The 15,439-nt window shown below is 43.0% G+C and overlaps 2 protein-coding genes across 5 annotated transcripts; both read left to right on the forward strand.

The window, feature by feature from the left end:
* Positions 1 to 674: 674 nt before the first annotated feature.
* On the forward strand, positions 675 to 7,440 carry LOC141018902 (kelch-like protein 24). Of its 4 annotated transcripts, none has more exons than XM_073493650.1 (12): positions 675 to 744; positions 1,080 to 1,386; positions 1,804 to 1,938; positions 2,022 to 2,213; positions 3,321 to 3,464; positions 4,322 to 4,508; positions 4,836 to 4,982; positions 5,095 to 5,223; positions 5,820 to 5,996; positions 6,097 to 6,243; positions 6,339 to 6,504; positions 6,603 to 7,440. In XM_073493650.1, the coding sequence occupies exons 2-12, from the start codon at positions 1,102 to 1,104 to the stop codon at positions 6,757 to 6,759; spliced, it is 1,866 nt and encodes a 621-aa protein (XP_073349751.1). In that variant the 5' UTR covers positions 675 to 744; positions 1,080 to 1,101; the 3' UTR covers positions 6,760 to 7,440. The 4 variants fall into 4 exon arrangements, with proteins under 4 accessions (XP_073349751.1, XP_073349749.1, XP_073349750.1 ...); XM_073493648.1 differs by having other exon boundaries at positions 697 to 963; XM_073493649.1 differs by having other exon boundaries at positions 697 to 895.
* Positions 7,441 to 8,342: 902 nt separating this feature from the next.
* On the forward strand, positions 8,343 to 13,576 carry uqcrc2a (ubiquinol-cytochrome c reductase core protein 2a). Its single transcript, XM_073494907.1, has 14 exons — positions 8,343 to 8,448; positions 9,713 to 9,814; positions 9,926 to 10,075; positions 10,303 to 10,367; positions 10,488 to 10,544; positions 10,667 to 10,791; positions 10,971 to 11,068; positions 11,186 to 11,243; positions 11,598 to 11,693; positions 11,781 to 11,980; positions 12,111 to 12,191; positions 12,303 to 12,379; positions 12,476 to 12,629; positions 13,245 to 13,576. The coding sequence occupies exons 1-14, from the start codon at positions 8,416 to 8,418 to the stop codon at positions 13,326 to 13,328; spliced, it is 1,380 nt and encodes a 459-aa protein (XP_073351008.1). The 5' UTR covers positions 8,343 to 8,415; the 3' UTR covers positions 13,329 to 13,576.
* Positions 13,577 to 15,439: the final 1,863 nt, after the last annotated feature.

The following is a 15,439-nucleotide window of genomic DNA, read 5'->3' on the forward strand; positions in this document are numbered from 1 at the left end:
AATGTGGTCGGCAAATCAAGAGTTCGACATCTGGGAAACACTGTGGCCATCAACTTTGACTGTTTGTGAGCACCAAGCATCGATGTGGTAAACACAGAGTCCACCTCTCCTCGTCCAGCTGTAGTCCTGCGCTCTGCCTGCTCAGAACACGGCCCTTTTCCAGGAGCCAGGAGCAGCCAAGCTAAACTGGATTAGCGTGGCTCTTATTCTGACTCTCTTCCTCCCTGGGGTGGTCCAGCCGATCCGGTTGTTCAAGATGCCAAGGGCTGTGATGGCCTCAAAGTCCACCCCACTTTCTTCTCCAAATGATGATGACAGCATTTTCTGCCATAAGCAGTACATGTTTCAGCAACAAAACAAAAATGTAGCATAATTTGGAGGAGCTATCGGCTGCCGTTGCCATCGATGCAAGACTTTTTGACTATTACTTGCTGGACTTTTCTTTATAGGTCTATCAGAGCTCTTCTTCACTGTGGTATTGCTATATTACACTTAAGTAGAAACTATGAGTACCTCCTCCATCACTGTCCAGTCAGTGACTACAAGTGACTCCCACACATTCCAATAAAAAGCGGTCTAAAAGCGAAGCCGGAAGTACTCGGAGGTGACGTCTCTTGACCTGTGCCGCGCAGGTGGGAGGAGCTTCCGGTGAGAGGCGTTAATTGCCGTGGATCCCAGTGTGACGCTGGGCTGAGATGTGGGGGAGCGTGTTCGCACTGTAGCGGTCACGATTATGTCTGACAGGTAATATGTGTCACTGTTACAGCTGCCGAGCGTTCACTCTCACCTGTCTGTCCGCGGTATGTATCCACCTGAAAGCCCGGGAATAGCTTGACTCGATGGGAAGCTGCTCGTCCGCGCCGCCAAGTTGCTACACGAGAGCTAAGCCTCATTAGTGAGCTAATAGACAATCTCAGCTCCTCCTGTTGCTCCTTTACAAACGTATCTCTTCAATGAAAGCTTGTAAGAGCTAGCTTACCGACAGCTACTTCGACTAGCTTCTCTTCAAATCATTGTTGTCACCTGAAGGGAGTATTCATCGTCTTAAAGTTGCTCAACTGTCTTGTTTTGCCACGCAGAGTTGCCCTGCAAAAGTGAGACATGGCTGAAATCATCGCCGTCAACGCCGGGCTGCCGTCCACTATGAACGTCACCTTCCCGGTCCAGGAGGACCCCAGCGCCGCCTCCACCGCCGCCGCCGCTCCTGCAGCCCCTCTGAGCAGCGAGGACTACCTGTTCGTGGAGGCCAGGCACCCCAACACTGTCCTGCAGGGCCTGAACAGCCTGCGGCTCAACAACGCCTTCTGTGATGTGACCCTGTGCTGTGGAGGACAGGAGTTTCCCTGCCATCGCATTGTGCTCGCCTCCTTCAGCTCCTACTTCCAGGTAAACCTTAAAAGTTATCCCTGTGACAATGGATGCGGGAATAAGGGGTGATAAAACTATGCCGAATTTACAAGGAGACCCAAATAATTAAGAATTTGTCAGAAACAGCGCTTCACAGACTTTATAAAGTTTCTCCTAACTCAACAAATCACAAAATTGAGCGATTTTTGGAGGGAATCTTGGGAATTTTTCTCCCTCTTCCGCTTCTTGCTGTTGTTGGCTGTAGTTGATGTGGCTGCTTTGACCTACAACATGTTGGTGTTTAAGTTTGACGTCTGCTGCGGTGCAAACAGTCTCAAATTGTTGTAAATTGTTTAATAAAAATGATTATATATCCCTGTCTGTGACATCCACAAGGAGTCCAGGCTCGTGTATGTAAGCTCAAATTACTGTGAGATGTCTCATTCATCTCCTCAGGCAATGTTCTCCACTGACCTGATCGAGTCCAAGCAGGAGCGGGTTGCCATCAATGGAGTCGAGCCTCAGATGATTGGCATGCTGGTGAGCTATGCCTACACATCCGAGGTCTACATCTCCAAAGCAAACGTGCAGGTAAAGAATCTCTCGCCTTTTCTTCTCCGCTGCCACCCAACCCGAGGAGGATGTGTGCTGAAAACTGATGTGATGTGATGCAGGCTCTGCTGGCAGCAGCCAATCTGCTGGATGTGATGGCTGTGAGAGAGGCCTGTTGTCGATTCATGGAGCGTCAGATGGACGAGATGAACTGTGTGGGGATTCACTGTTTTGCCGAGGCCCATTCTTGTAAGGTGCTGGAGAAACGCAGCATGGACTACATCCTCGAGCACTTCAACAGTGTTCATCAGCAGGTGAGAGGCTGATGGAGCCGTATGTTATTAGGTTATATCCACGGTTGTCGTTGCGTCAGAATTTACTGACTAACTTTTAACAGTCGATTCACTAGTGGACTTTACTTTTTCATTTAGGTGCACCCAATAACACAATTGAATTGTACTTCTTAACTAATTATCTGAATGATTATTAACAGGAATAAAGGTGCAGTAAAGGCTGAGACCGAGACACCATTCCCATCACCCTATTATTAGACACTGTACCATCAACAAGATTTTGAAGCTGTTATTTTAAGGTCAAAAAGTTACATAATGTTGATTTTGGGAAACAGTTAATAGCTAAAATATCCTTATGGGAATGTCTGTTTTTGGCGAATCCAGTGAATTAGTCAGTAAGTGTATGTCATTTATCAAGCAACGAATGGCGAAACAGCTTCTAAAATGTGAGGTATTTGCTGCTTTAGTCTGTGTTAAACATTTGTCAAAGTAAGTTAGATATTTTTAGGTTTGGACTGATGGTTGGACAAAATATTAGAGCTCGTCTTTAATGATACTGGATTTGTGGGCCGATACCAATGCATCGGCTGATATTATATACACAGAATAAAAAATAAATCACCTTACACTTTAGCAGTTTGTTTGAATGTAATGCACTATTTTTGAAATTGTATAGGTTCAATGTTTACATGATTAATAGAGAGGAAATAATTGATAGTTAAATAGAGTTGCAAGCTTAGATTAAATAACTGAAAAACCAAGATGGTTGCTGATATCAATGATGTCCTATGTTGTCATAAAACAACCCCAACTACTACAGGGAGGGACTCCACAGTTTAAAGAGTATAAAAACTTAAATAATACTTATTGTGCTATGGTATTTATTGATTAAACTATCAATAAAATGTTTTCAAGGTGATCTTAGAAAAGAGCATGATACCCTTAATTGCCCCTGGCAGTGTTGTGTTTCTCATGTGTGAAAGGGGCTTAACAAAGATAATCTTACCTGTCTGTCACCCGTTAAACCGATTTCTACAAGTGATTAACTCCACGGATAGTCTGTTTACACGACAGGTAGAGTACGCTGTCATGTGCACTTCATTGTTTTTATTTTTATTTACTCTACAGGAGGAGTTCCTGTCTCTGTGTGTGGACAAACTGACAGAAATCCTCGCCAGCGACTTTCTCAACGTGCCTAAAGAAGAGATGGTGTTTGAGGCAGCCATGTTGTGGTTGAATAAATGTCTCTCTCGCAAACAGAGCTTTGAAAAGGTCAGTTTACCCGAGCCCGGGTACTTCTCTTTTTCTTCTTTTCTATCAGTCCTCGTGCTACTGTAATCCAAAGCATATCCCGCAGAACTGCACTTTTGGGGTTAAAGGTGCAGTGTAAAAGAGCCTTCGACTCAGCAGCTGTTAGGCTGTAAAACAGCCGTAAATCAAGGATTACGTGCCACCACTGTCGGACACTACTACATAGAGATTACGAGACAGTGGGCCCCATGTAAAAGGAGCTCTCTTTACCTCCCAGAGCACCTCCCCACCCCACCGCTGCTCTGTTTGTTGTCAGGTTAGTTTGATATTTGCAGTTTTATCTTAATTTATCTGGTTGATTGAAGCCTTTTTTTCTCAACGTAGAGATAAAGAAACGCAATCTAAATAAATTACAAACATATCCTGCCACAGAGGATTGTAACAGACTCTTAACTCAACAAAGTTATACTCAGTACTCTATAATATTAAAGGACTAGTTCAACAATTTGGGAATTTTGCTTCTTCACATTCTTGCTGGAAGTTAGGTGAGGACTCGATACGTATAAGGTAAATCCCCCAGTAGCACTCTGTTCAGAGACTCCAGGAAGTGACTTTAGTCCAGGCTAGCTGTTTCTGCCCGTTTCCAGTCTTTGTGCTAAGCTAAGATAACGTTTATTCTAAAACTCAGCGAATAAGTGTACATCCAAAAAAAAAATCCAACTGTTGCTTTAAGGGATCTGGGGAAGAACAAGGCTTTTGTACTTTTGGCCTGTGCCTTTCGAACAAGAAGTGCTAAATTGAGTTTGAATTATATACTTAAATTGGACACATACAGTAGTAATACACCAGATTTCTCTCCTTCCATTTGATCCTCAAAGGTTCTTGAGCACATCCGGCTGCCTCTCATCAGCCCCTACTACCTCCATGATGTGATCGAGTCTCTGGATGTGGTGAAGGAGAACCAGAGCTGCCAGAGGCTCATCTCCGAGGCCAAGGACTACCTGCTGCTGAAGGACCGCCGTGGAGAGCTCTACTGCCCCAGAGCGAGGCCACGCAGGTCCACAGGTAAACACACTCACGCCTGCATGTTCATATCAACTGAGAGTTAATCGCATGTATTTTCATTATGGTATCTTTGTATGCCTTTTCACATGTTCCAGCTTATCAAATGTGAGATTTCATGGGTTTTCTTCTTCTATTATTAAATCAAGACATTTGAGTACATCAACTTTAGAACTGAGAAATTGTGATTTTATTTTTTCTTCTGACATTTTGTGGCCAAAACAATCAGCTAAAGGAGGATCAATTAGGAAAAGAATCCTCATTCACAACCTGTATCTTGCTCAACCTCACTCCTCCTCTGTTCCTCTACTCCTGTTGCCATGGCAACAGGGACAGCCGAAGTGATAGTGACAGTTGGCGGCGAGGATGACAAGGTGGTGCTGCGCAGCGTCGAGAGCTTCGATCCTGTGACCAATCAGTGGAAGAATCTGGCCTGCCTGCCCTTCGCTGTGAGCAAACACGGGCTGGTCGTGTCGGGTGAGGAGACACTACAGGATTCAGATTAAAATAATCACACTCCTGTACTGTGTCTTCTCTGGAGTGACGTGTCTCTTTCTATCCTCCTCCTCCTCCTCCTCTGTCTCTGCAGACTCCACTCTGTATTTGGCAGGAGGAGAGTTTCCCGATGGCTCGGCCAGCAGGGAGATGTGGCGCTATGACCCCTGCTTCGACTCCTGGATCGAGATGGCTCCCATGAATGTGGCTCGCTCCGAGTTAGGTGAGGCAGTCTCATGCACTAAATATTAACCTCACTACAAAGTACTCCAAATTGCCTTTCCACCATCTGCTCATTTGAAGTACTCTAAGCTGTCAAATAAAATGAATCTCTGTCTTAAATGTTTGTCTTTAGCCTCTTGTGGTTATAGCAATAACAAGAGATTTTCCATTGCCTGAAATGGTCATAACGTTTACGGCTCTAGTATGAGGTTCGAGTATGAGAACCAGCTTCAGGGTTCAACATTTTTTTTTTTTCATTTGTAGAATTAGATTACAGTTGTGACTGCATAGGATTGTTTCCAACACATGTGCTCCAAACATTTCCAATAATGCCATTGTAAAGTCAACATTTATTGAAAAAACATTTTTTCACCCGGTCAGGCCCACTAGGTGCATGGCTAACTGGGCTAATAAGCTAATGGAAGCAACAGTTAGCAGCAGATAGTGGTTACTCTGGTAATGTGCTGCCCCCTACTGGTTTGAGTACGAGTTCAACAGGTGGTCAGTTCTTACATATCGCACCTCTTTTCTGGAAGTTGTAAAAAGTTGTAATCATTAGTGACTTGTTTAATCTTCTTCACTGCACTCTCTCCTCAGGCCTGGTGATGCTGGACGGCTTCGTGTATGCGGTGGGAGGTTGGGAGGGACGCTCTCGCCTAGACTCAGTGGAGTGTTACAACCCTCACACCAACTCCTGGCAGTTTACTGAATCTGTCAAGATGGCCGTCACAAGTCCTGCTGTGGTGGCCCTGGATGGATTGCTCTATGTTACTGGTAGGAAACAGACTACACACATTCAGGTTTCTCTTGAGATTAGGATTTACGTTTCTTGATTTATATATTTTTTCTTTATTTGTTTCTTGTGTCCTTGTAGGTGGTGCAGTACTAGAAGACGGCGACGGCACAGACCTCGCTCAGGTCTACAACCCTAAAACCTCTGTATGGACAGAGGTTGCGCCCATGCAGATTGCTCGCTCTGGTTCAGCAGCATGTACGCTGAAAGGAAAGCTTTATGTCATAGGTATGTAACATACTTTATAGCACACAACAGAGAACACAACAGTCTCTCTAATAAAATCAAGCATTGGATGTTAAATCTTGTGTTCGTTCTCACAGGTGGATGGCATGCCTCGACGGAGAACACAGATAAGGTGGAGTGTTACAATCCCAAAACCAACCAGTGGACCATGTGCGCCCCGATGAAAGAGCGACGCTACCGGCCCGGTGCTGCTGTGGTGGATGGAAAGATTTACGTCCTGGGAGGAGAAGAAGGCTGGGACAGGTGAGGGGCTAATCTGGGAAAATTTAGAAAAGCTGGGCACACAAAATGTGGCATGTTGAATTTACAACTATTTAATCCTAACTGCCGTTCACTTGCAGATATCATGACACTATCGAGAGGTACTGTGACGAGACGGACATGTGGGAGATCATCGGGGAGATGCCCACGAGTCGCAGCTGGCTCAGCTGCGTGTCTCTCCAGCTGAGGAAGGACATTCACATGAGCAGCTGTCCCGGGACGCCAAATGAAAATTGAGCGAGGGTGTCTGGCAGAGGGAATCTGTCCAAGTTATTATTCGCACCCTCACTGGGAGACGGTGCACTACAAAGCTCAGAGCTGTGGAGAACAGCAGACTGAGATGCCTGGAACTGGCACGACACTGTTTGAGCTATCGGCAAAAATTAGCTGATCATAATCGGTGACTGCTTCAAAACCCGGTTTCACTCATCGTTGTTGCGAAGGAAGCGTTGTACATGAGTCTCAAGTGATTGACTGACTGATCAACGACTCAGTCAGCAATCTAAACACTGTCTGTATGATGTGAACGTGTTTAGGGTACTGTTTTAATGTCCGAGCACCTCAAATCTGTGAAGATTTTCCCTGCCAACATAGTGTATTTTTGTATCATTATTATTTGGTGTATTTATTGGGGTTTGACTAGCTGTGAGAATGATGTTTTTAAAAAAAATATATAGTAAACATTTCGCTCTGTGAAAAGATGCTCAACGGGCCAAAGACTCGCATTGTGAATATTTTCGAAGGTTATCTGTCAAAAAAGCAGTGTTTTTTGTATTTAAACTTTATAAGTTCTGAATGATTGTCTTTACTACCTGTAATATGTCGAGTATATTTTTGTAATGTAGTGTGCGCCATGCATTTTAGTGACTTTTAAATGGAGTTGGGTTCTAATAAAGATGTTTAATTCTTTAACGTAAACGTTGGTGTTTCTTTCCTGTTTCAGACGATGCCTGAAAACAACAAAAACACATGGTTTAGATACATGATTAATATGATGTAATGAACTTAAGTTCCACACTAACGATGGTTTTGTTTGTGTTCACTTCCAACCTTCAAAGAATGTTTAGTTGTTTTTATTTGTTTAAACTTTGCCTAGTCATACAACATGTATGTTTAAACGGAGCCAAATTGGATCTCAAATTAATTATATCGTTATCTCGGGAAAACAAAGTTTCATTATCTCGAGATCTTGAGAAAATTATCCCGTTATCTCAGGAAAACAGCAGTTGTTATTTCGAGATAATAACTCGAGATCGCGAGAAAACAAATGAAATTAACTTGTTATCACGGGAAAACGTAGGAAATAAAATGTATGAATGCATGGCCCTTTAAGGCTTCCGTACATAATTATGTTTTCTCCTGGGTCACTTTTTTGGGTGGTTGGTTTGTCAGCAGGATTACAAAAAAACTACTGAATGGATTTTTATTAAACACGGATGGAGGACGGATCCTGGCCCAGATTAGACCCCATTTACTTTTGGTGTGGATCCAGATCAGGAAACGGAATCAGGATTTTTTTTTCTCACTTTCTTTAACGTTGAGATATTTTCTGAGTTTTCATTAATTCATCAGGGAATAATGCTTGTGTGTTAATGGAAAACAATTAGCTGTATTGGCCGGATCCCATGTCCAATTCTTTTTTGTTGTTGTTGTTTGTTTGTTTGTTTGTTTGTTTTTCTCGGCAGTAATGAGCTTCCATAATAAACCGACATGGTTAGGTGACAAAGTGTTTATCGACCACAAAACAAAGAGTTTATGTTGGTTTGGGATATGATTTATCTTGACATGCTACATCATCTTTGGTTCGGCTTCACGGTGCGGTGGATTGTGGGTAATACGTCAGCCCGCCGCTGTATCTGTCTTTCTGCAGCGGCTGAAGGAGAGTCTGGAGTCATGAGAGGAATCCGTTCCCTGAACAATATCCCCGTGAGTCTTGTCGTCCTCTCGGTTTGATCTGAGCTGTGTGACCTGACAGGACCTAAACTCTGCTCGCTGTGGTCGTCGGTCTACTTGAAAAGTGAAACCGCATTTAGCTTTAGTTAGCCTACCGGCTAGTTAGCTTGCTAGGTGGCTAACGTTACCTAATGCAGGTCTACCTAACATTAGCTCTGCTCGCTTGTGCTGTTTTACAGCAGAGTTAAGTGACACCTTCTCCCCGAATCATTGACATACAGTGAACGATAACACGAGGTACTAGTGCAGTAAAACAGCCTGTTTATTGGGCTTAGCTTCGCCGCTAGTCTTAGCTTCTTGTGGTTCTTGGCTCAGCTGGATGCAACCTGAAGGTCATCTCCGAACTCGTGTTATCACAAGTTTTTGGATCGAGGTGTCTCGAAACGAACAGCATCACTAAGCTAATCATAACTTGATGATTTCCATATATTTTACTCATAACCTGGTACAGTAGCTGTGGGCTTTGTTGACAGGAGACGTAAGGTGTGTTTGTTGCATGTATGTACTAAATTTGCACCCTGGGTCACTTCAGGACACCTCAGTCTGACCCAACCCAATCCACTGTTTATGACAGCTGTTTGTCAGGGAAGTGATCAGATGCATACACCTTAAATTAAGATTAAATTAAATCATTACTGGGCTGGTTGATTAACAGAAAAGTCTTGTTTTGAGTTATTTACAAGTGAAACTATCAAACCTAATCAACTTTAGAGACTTGTTTTGTATCGTAATAGAACATTTTGGGATTGAATTGATAACCCAGATCAATAGTTGGAGAACTTGGTTTATTTTGGCTCAAGAGCCCTGTGTCTTGGAAAGTGAGTTATTTTTCTTTCTTTTATATGAATAGCTTTTAAAGGACAGAAGAGGCATGTTATCTGCACATTTATTGGTAAAATGCGAAGATAAAAGGAACATAATATCTCACACCAACCACTTCAGCAAGTGTGAAGGTGCACTTTGTCGTCTTTGGAGAAGAAATTCAAACTCAGAATTTTAATATTTACAATATTAATGAGGTAATAATATAGACTAAGAAATATTTCTTTTTTTCCATAAGTGAATAAACAAGCTGTTCTCAGAGAAAAATAAGGTCCCCAGAACACTATTTGAAGCTAGAAAGGTGGCAAGGTCCGCCAAATATTGCTCTTGTTGCCTATTTCCACCAAAGAAGAGATTTTAAACAGCTGCTAGAAGACGTAACTTGTCTTAAATTCAGTGTCATCACTTCCCACAGAAACGTTGCTATGCTGCAGCCAGGAGGAGTGCATCTCTGACTGAACCCCTCGCAGGCCGCAAACTGCCCTCGGCTGCACCTCTCCCTCCCCAAAATGTCCAGGTGGGTGCTGCTCTCATCTTATCGGACTCAACGTGGTGACTAAAATAGAAAAAATATGCACATTTGAGTTTGATTGCGGGTTTCCTTTAACATTTTCCTCTGTTCCTTCAGGTGTCCAAGCTTCCAAACGGTCTTGTGATAGCGTCACTGGAGAACTACTCGCCCCTGTCCAATATTGGTGTGTTTGTGAAAGCGGGAAGTCGCTATGAGACTGTGGAAAACCAGGGCGTCTCTCATGTGCTACGACTGGCAGCAAACCTGGTAATTATCACCGGTACCTTGAGAGCAGTTTGCGTTGTGAATTTAAATAAATATTGCTGAGATTCCTTATGATAAAACGTAGACTTCTATCTTTGTTGCAGTTTTAAGCTTTTTATGATATGCGTTACGAGTCTACGACATAGTTAAGGACAGTCGGCTCTCACTTTTGTTTGTAGTGCTATGACACCAACATGCTGGATCTCATTGTAACGCTTGCTGTTTTGTAGACTAGTAAGGGTGCGTCTGCCTTCAAGCTCTGTCGCGGTGTGGAAGCTCTGGGGGGCAGCCTGAGGTCAGTGAGGAAACTCTGCACGTACACATGCTGACAGTCTTCTCCCGCTATAAATAAATACAAGTGTAGCAGCATGCCACCACTCTGAACCAACTGTGTCGTCATCTGTTTTACCTGCAGTGTGACATCATCGAGAGAGACCATGGTCTACTCCATGGAGTGCCTGAGAGATCACGTGTAAGTGCTGCCGTCTTTATGTCAAGACTGTAATGTTGTTTTTACTTATTCTTGTTTCAGCTTCAGGTCATGAGGTCACTTCGATGCTTCAGTGTGTGTATTTTATCTATGTGTGTGTCCAGAGATACATTAATGGAGTATTTGGTCAACGTGACCGCAGCTCAGGAGTTCCGGCCGTGGGAGGTGTCCGACCTGACTCCCCGGGTGAAGATTGACAAGGCTCTGGCTCAGCAGAGTCCTCAGATAGGTTAGTACAAGAAACAACAGTTCAGCTCCTAATGACTTGATTTTTTTGTCTGTGTGGCATCATGTCATTACTGAAGCTAAAGACGCTCTAGTGTTCACATCATTGTGACTTCAAAGGAGGTTTAACGATGTCACATTAAGCTTTCTGTAACTCAGGTTCTTTTCTGTTTTCACCTGCAGGTGTAATTGAGAAGTTGCATGAGGCGGCGTACAAGAACGCCCTGACCAACTCTCTGTACTGCCCTGACTACATGGTCGGAAAGATCACCAATAACCACGTAAGGACATTTATTTGTTTTGTTTCCCAACATCAGTATGAAAGCAGTCAAGTCATTCTGTGTTAGTCTGTACGTAGCTCTTACACACCTCTCCTCCTGCTTACCCTCCCCTCGTAGCTGCAGTCGTTTGTTGAGGACAATTTCATCACTGGCAGAATGGCTCTTGTAGGAGTAGGTGAGTGTCTGCTAGCTTCGTCGCAGCTGCTCTCCTTTCCCTTTGAGCTTTGCATTTCAAGGCTTTGTTTTGCTCATGATTAGTCATTGCAAGTCTCATTGATGTGAGTAAAATGTGTGTCAAAAGTCATTTGGGGTCTGCCCAAAGACGCAGAGACACTAAGTCGATGCTTTGAACCAATGGTTTTGTTATGTGTTGATTTTTTTAACATGTGACTGACTCTGCAGGTTTTGGCACGCCTCAATGTTGACATATCTTTTGGAGGTTCCTATCCTAGGAATGTGCGATGTTTTTCACTTCATGAAGAGGCTCCACTTAATGTTCATGCAAGTGTTGTCTGATTTATGCATGCAGGCGTGAAGCACTCTGTCCTGAGGCAAGTGGGCGAGGGGCTCCTGAGTGCCCGCAGTGGTGCTGGAGCACCAGTGGCCAAGGCTCTGTACCGTGGAGGTAAAAACTCATGTTTAATAACGACATCACACTCTTCGATTTTATGAATGTGTCATCCTCATGATGCTATTGTGTGTTTGTGCGTAGGTGAGATGCGCATCCAGAACAACGACGACCTGGTTCATGCACTTATTGCCTGCGAGGGCGGTGTGGCAGGTAGTGCGGAGGCTAATGCCTTCAGCGTTCTGCAAAGGGTCCTGGGAGCTGGGCCACATGTAAAGAGGGGAGCCAACCTCACTAGCAAATTGAGCCAGGGTATTGCCAAAGCTACCGCACAGCCCTTTGATGTGAGTTTAAAAGTTAATTTATTCTTTGGCATCATTTTTTTATTTAGTTTTTTTAATTCAGGACAGCGTATTGTATTTGTTATAAACACGTTTGCCTCCTAATGTGAGTTGACCTCTGGCTGTCTTTCAGGCCTCAGCCTTCAATGCCACATACTCTGACTCCGGCCTATTCGGCGTCTATACCATTGCACAAGCTGACTCTGCAGGAGAGGTGATTGTCAAGTTTACTCCTTCCAAGACAACCTTCACTTTATGTAAAATGCGCAAAGGTGCCAGAATCTAAATTTCACTTAACTCTTGCTTGTTGTCGTCCTCTTTGTAGGTGATCCAAGCTGCCATTGCTCAAATGAGAGGTGTGGCTGAGGGAAATGTATCAGAGGCCGACGTCACCAGAGCCAAGTGAGATCACTGATTAACGTTAGATGACACAGATGTCTGGTGGAGTTCAACTCGACCTGCCATGCTGATGTGTTCTAATATCTTTTCTATTTGCAGGACCCAGGTGAAAACAGAGTACTTGATGTCACTTGAGAGCTCTGACACCCTGTTGGAGGAGATCGGTGCTCAGGCTCTGACCACCGCAGCGTACCTACCCCCTGACGCTATCATCCAAGCTATGGATGCCGTCACCCATGATGATGTGGTCAAGGTGAGGGCCTTCTGTACAATATGTCACCCTTTAATCATCACAAACTCAGTTTCTGTCACTCCACACAAATTCAATTAATACAGCTTTAAGTTTTTCACATATTAATCTTTTATTTAACTTTGAACTTGAACTGCGGCTGCAAAGCCTTGTCATTTTCTGTATTGTGATTAAATCTCAGATGTTTCACAATGTTTGTGGTGTTGCCACGCTACCGCACAGTCCTCCCACACAAATCACATACAGCGCTGTTGCTGTTCTGAGAACTGAATAAAGGTCCTCACGAGCCATGATTAATGCCAACTCCATGTCAGTGGCACCTCATGCATTTATAGAGGCATAGTTCGCATATGACTTATGACAGGCGGAAGGAGAAGTAGTTCTCATCTACCAGGTATTATTTAGACCAGATCCTGGTGATGGCGTACTTACTTTCTACTGTTGTTGATAAATAAACATTAACCCCAAATTTCTGAGTTTAGATGTTAATCTTTTGATATGAGAATCGATCCTAGAACAGAAATGTTTGAGATCTGAAGTATCTGTCGTTGAATCGATCAGTACACTAGTTTTAATGTAACATTTGATTAACCCTCTGTCCTTTACTAATTTTAACAGGCTGCCAAAAAATTTGTGGATGGCAACAAGACCATGGCAGCTAGTGGACACCTCAAGAATACACCGTTTGTGGATGAAGTATGAAACTCAAGTATGAGAACTGGTGATTTTAACTTGGGCATGCTGTGCCAGGCTGCTTAAATAGGAAAAGAGGACCTCAGAGCCACAGCCTCCTGCAACAATTCATTTGATGTCAACAATCATCTGTAATCTGTCCTGCAGTAACTGTAAGCACCACAACGGGGAGCCGGAGAACCATAATGCAATTCTTCTTTTGTTTTTTTGTCGATTTAACTGTATATCTATGTAAATTAAAGTAATGACATAAACCACCTCTGGTTGGTGCTTGACTTTGTATCTTGGAGTGAATCCAGAGTTACTGTAGGTTTTAGTGCTGTGTCAGGAGTGTGGTGGTTAAAAAGGCTGCTCAAGCAGCAGGTATTTTTAGATCTTATTGTTCCATTCATCAACCAATAGGGGGATCCAAAAGCACAGACGTAATGAAGGACTGAAAGTTGCCTTTAGTCCAATGTTGAACATCCTGAATTTAGGCTCAAGCAACCCTGATTTTGCTTGACATGCATGTAAAGAATCAAGAGAACTGTCCCCTCTCAGTAAGACATAAATATAAGTTATCGTATTGGATTATTACTGGCTCATTAATCAGAATTGAAATGTCTAATTTTAACAACCACTTTACTGTAGTTTAATCACAAAAATGCATTATCTTTTATAAACTGACCATATATTTTGTCTATTTTATATTAATCTACAGAGTGGGTTTTAACTAGCTGTCAGAGCAGTAACTGCTGTAAAAACTACAACATTTCCCTGTGAAATGTAAGTACCTCAGTAATTTAAGAACTTTACTTTTTGGATGAATCGTAAAGGATAATTTTTTTTTTTTTTTTTTTAAATCTTACATTTTAGCGGCTGGAACGAGAGCTGAAAGCCAGTTCTTGCTTGATAAATGTCTTGAATAATTATCAAAATGGTTGGCGATTATTTTTGTCAGTTGACTAATCGATTAATCAGAACGAGTTCAACTGAACACAAATGTATTTTAATGAGATGAGTCCTTCACTGGGAAAAATCACGTTACAGCAGCTCAAGACTCACGAGCAGAGGGAAAAACAGTGATTGAGTGAGAGATAATTGGAAAATGAAACAAGATAAATAGAATTATAGAAAAATAGAGTAAGAATATTAATAATACAGACTATATATAGCAAGAAGAGAAGATGACTGGTTTCTCTATTTAACACAATGGTGGCAAAACGTTGTGTCGGGTGCTCTTGGAAAACAGAAAAGGCTGTTTTCAAAAGCAATCCACGTACTGTTGTAGCTAAATCATTAAAAGGGAAATAATTAAAACAGCCAACATGTTTCGACCTTCAAACAAAGCCTTGTTTTAAAAGTTCCTTCTTTGTCTCCTGATATTTTCTTTTTTTTGGAGTGCCTGGATTGCTTTTGAAAAGACTATATATACTTTAGTCTTGCTGCTAAGTGTAGCTGCAGTTAGCACTTTAGCTCGGTAAGCCGTGCAGCTAGCGGTCCAGCTGGGGGTGGTAAAACGGTGAGTATGCTAACTTTAGCAGACACCTCTGCAACACAAAACATAGACGTCTTTGAGTTAACGTCAAAAGTCTTATTTCTTCACATTCTGTTGATAATTTAAGTATTTTTTTTCATGTTTAAAACTAACATTCTTACATATTGCACCTTCACGTAACAAAAGTATTTAAATTAGATTTCAGGTTGGTTGACACTAAAATAAAGAATTGACATGTGGCCCCTAGTTATTGACATGCTGCAGGATTACATCGGTATACACGTGGAAATATCAGGGTCGTGTGAGGTTACAGTGCAGCCGGTACCTTTTTAAAGATGCGCCCACTAGACGACATCAACGACCCTCAACTCAGGACAACGTGAACCCCTTTTTTGCAGATGTAGTATCGCGATAATTGAACGCCCCCCTCTTCACCGAACGTGAAGACACTGGGCCGTGTGTGTATGTGTGTGTGTGCGCGAGCGACGCTGCGTGGGGGTGTCCGCCTGATGTCATTTGGCAGAGAGGGAGGCTGAGCTAACGGTGGGCACACGGGTGGAAAGCACAACAATAACGTTACCGCGCTACCGTCCCCGCTTTAGGACCTTTAAAGTCTCGTTTGGATTTAAATACGCAGCGTTAA

Source organism: Pagrus major, chromosome 23 (assembly GCF_040436345.1).
Source record: "Pagrus major chromosome 23, Pma_NU_1.0".
Lineage (NCBI taxonomy): Eukaryota > Metazoa > Chordata > Actinopteri > Spariformes > Sparidae > Pagrus > Pagrus major.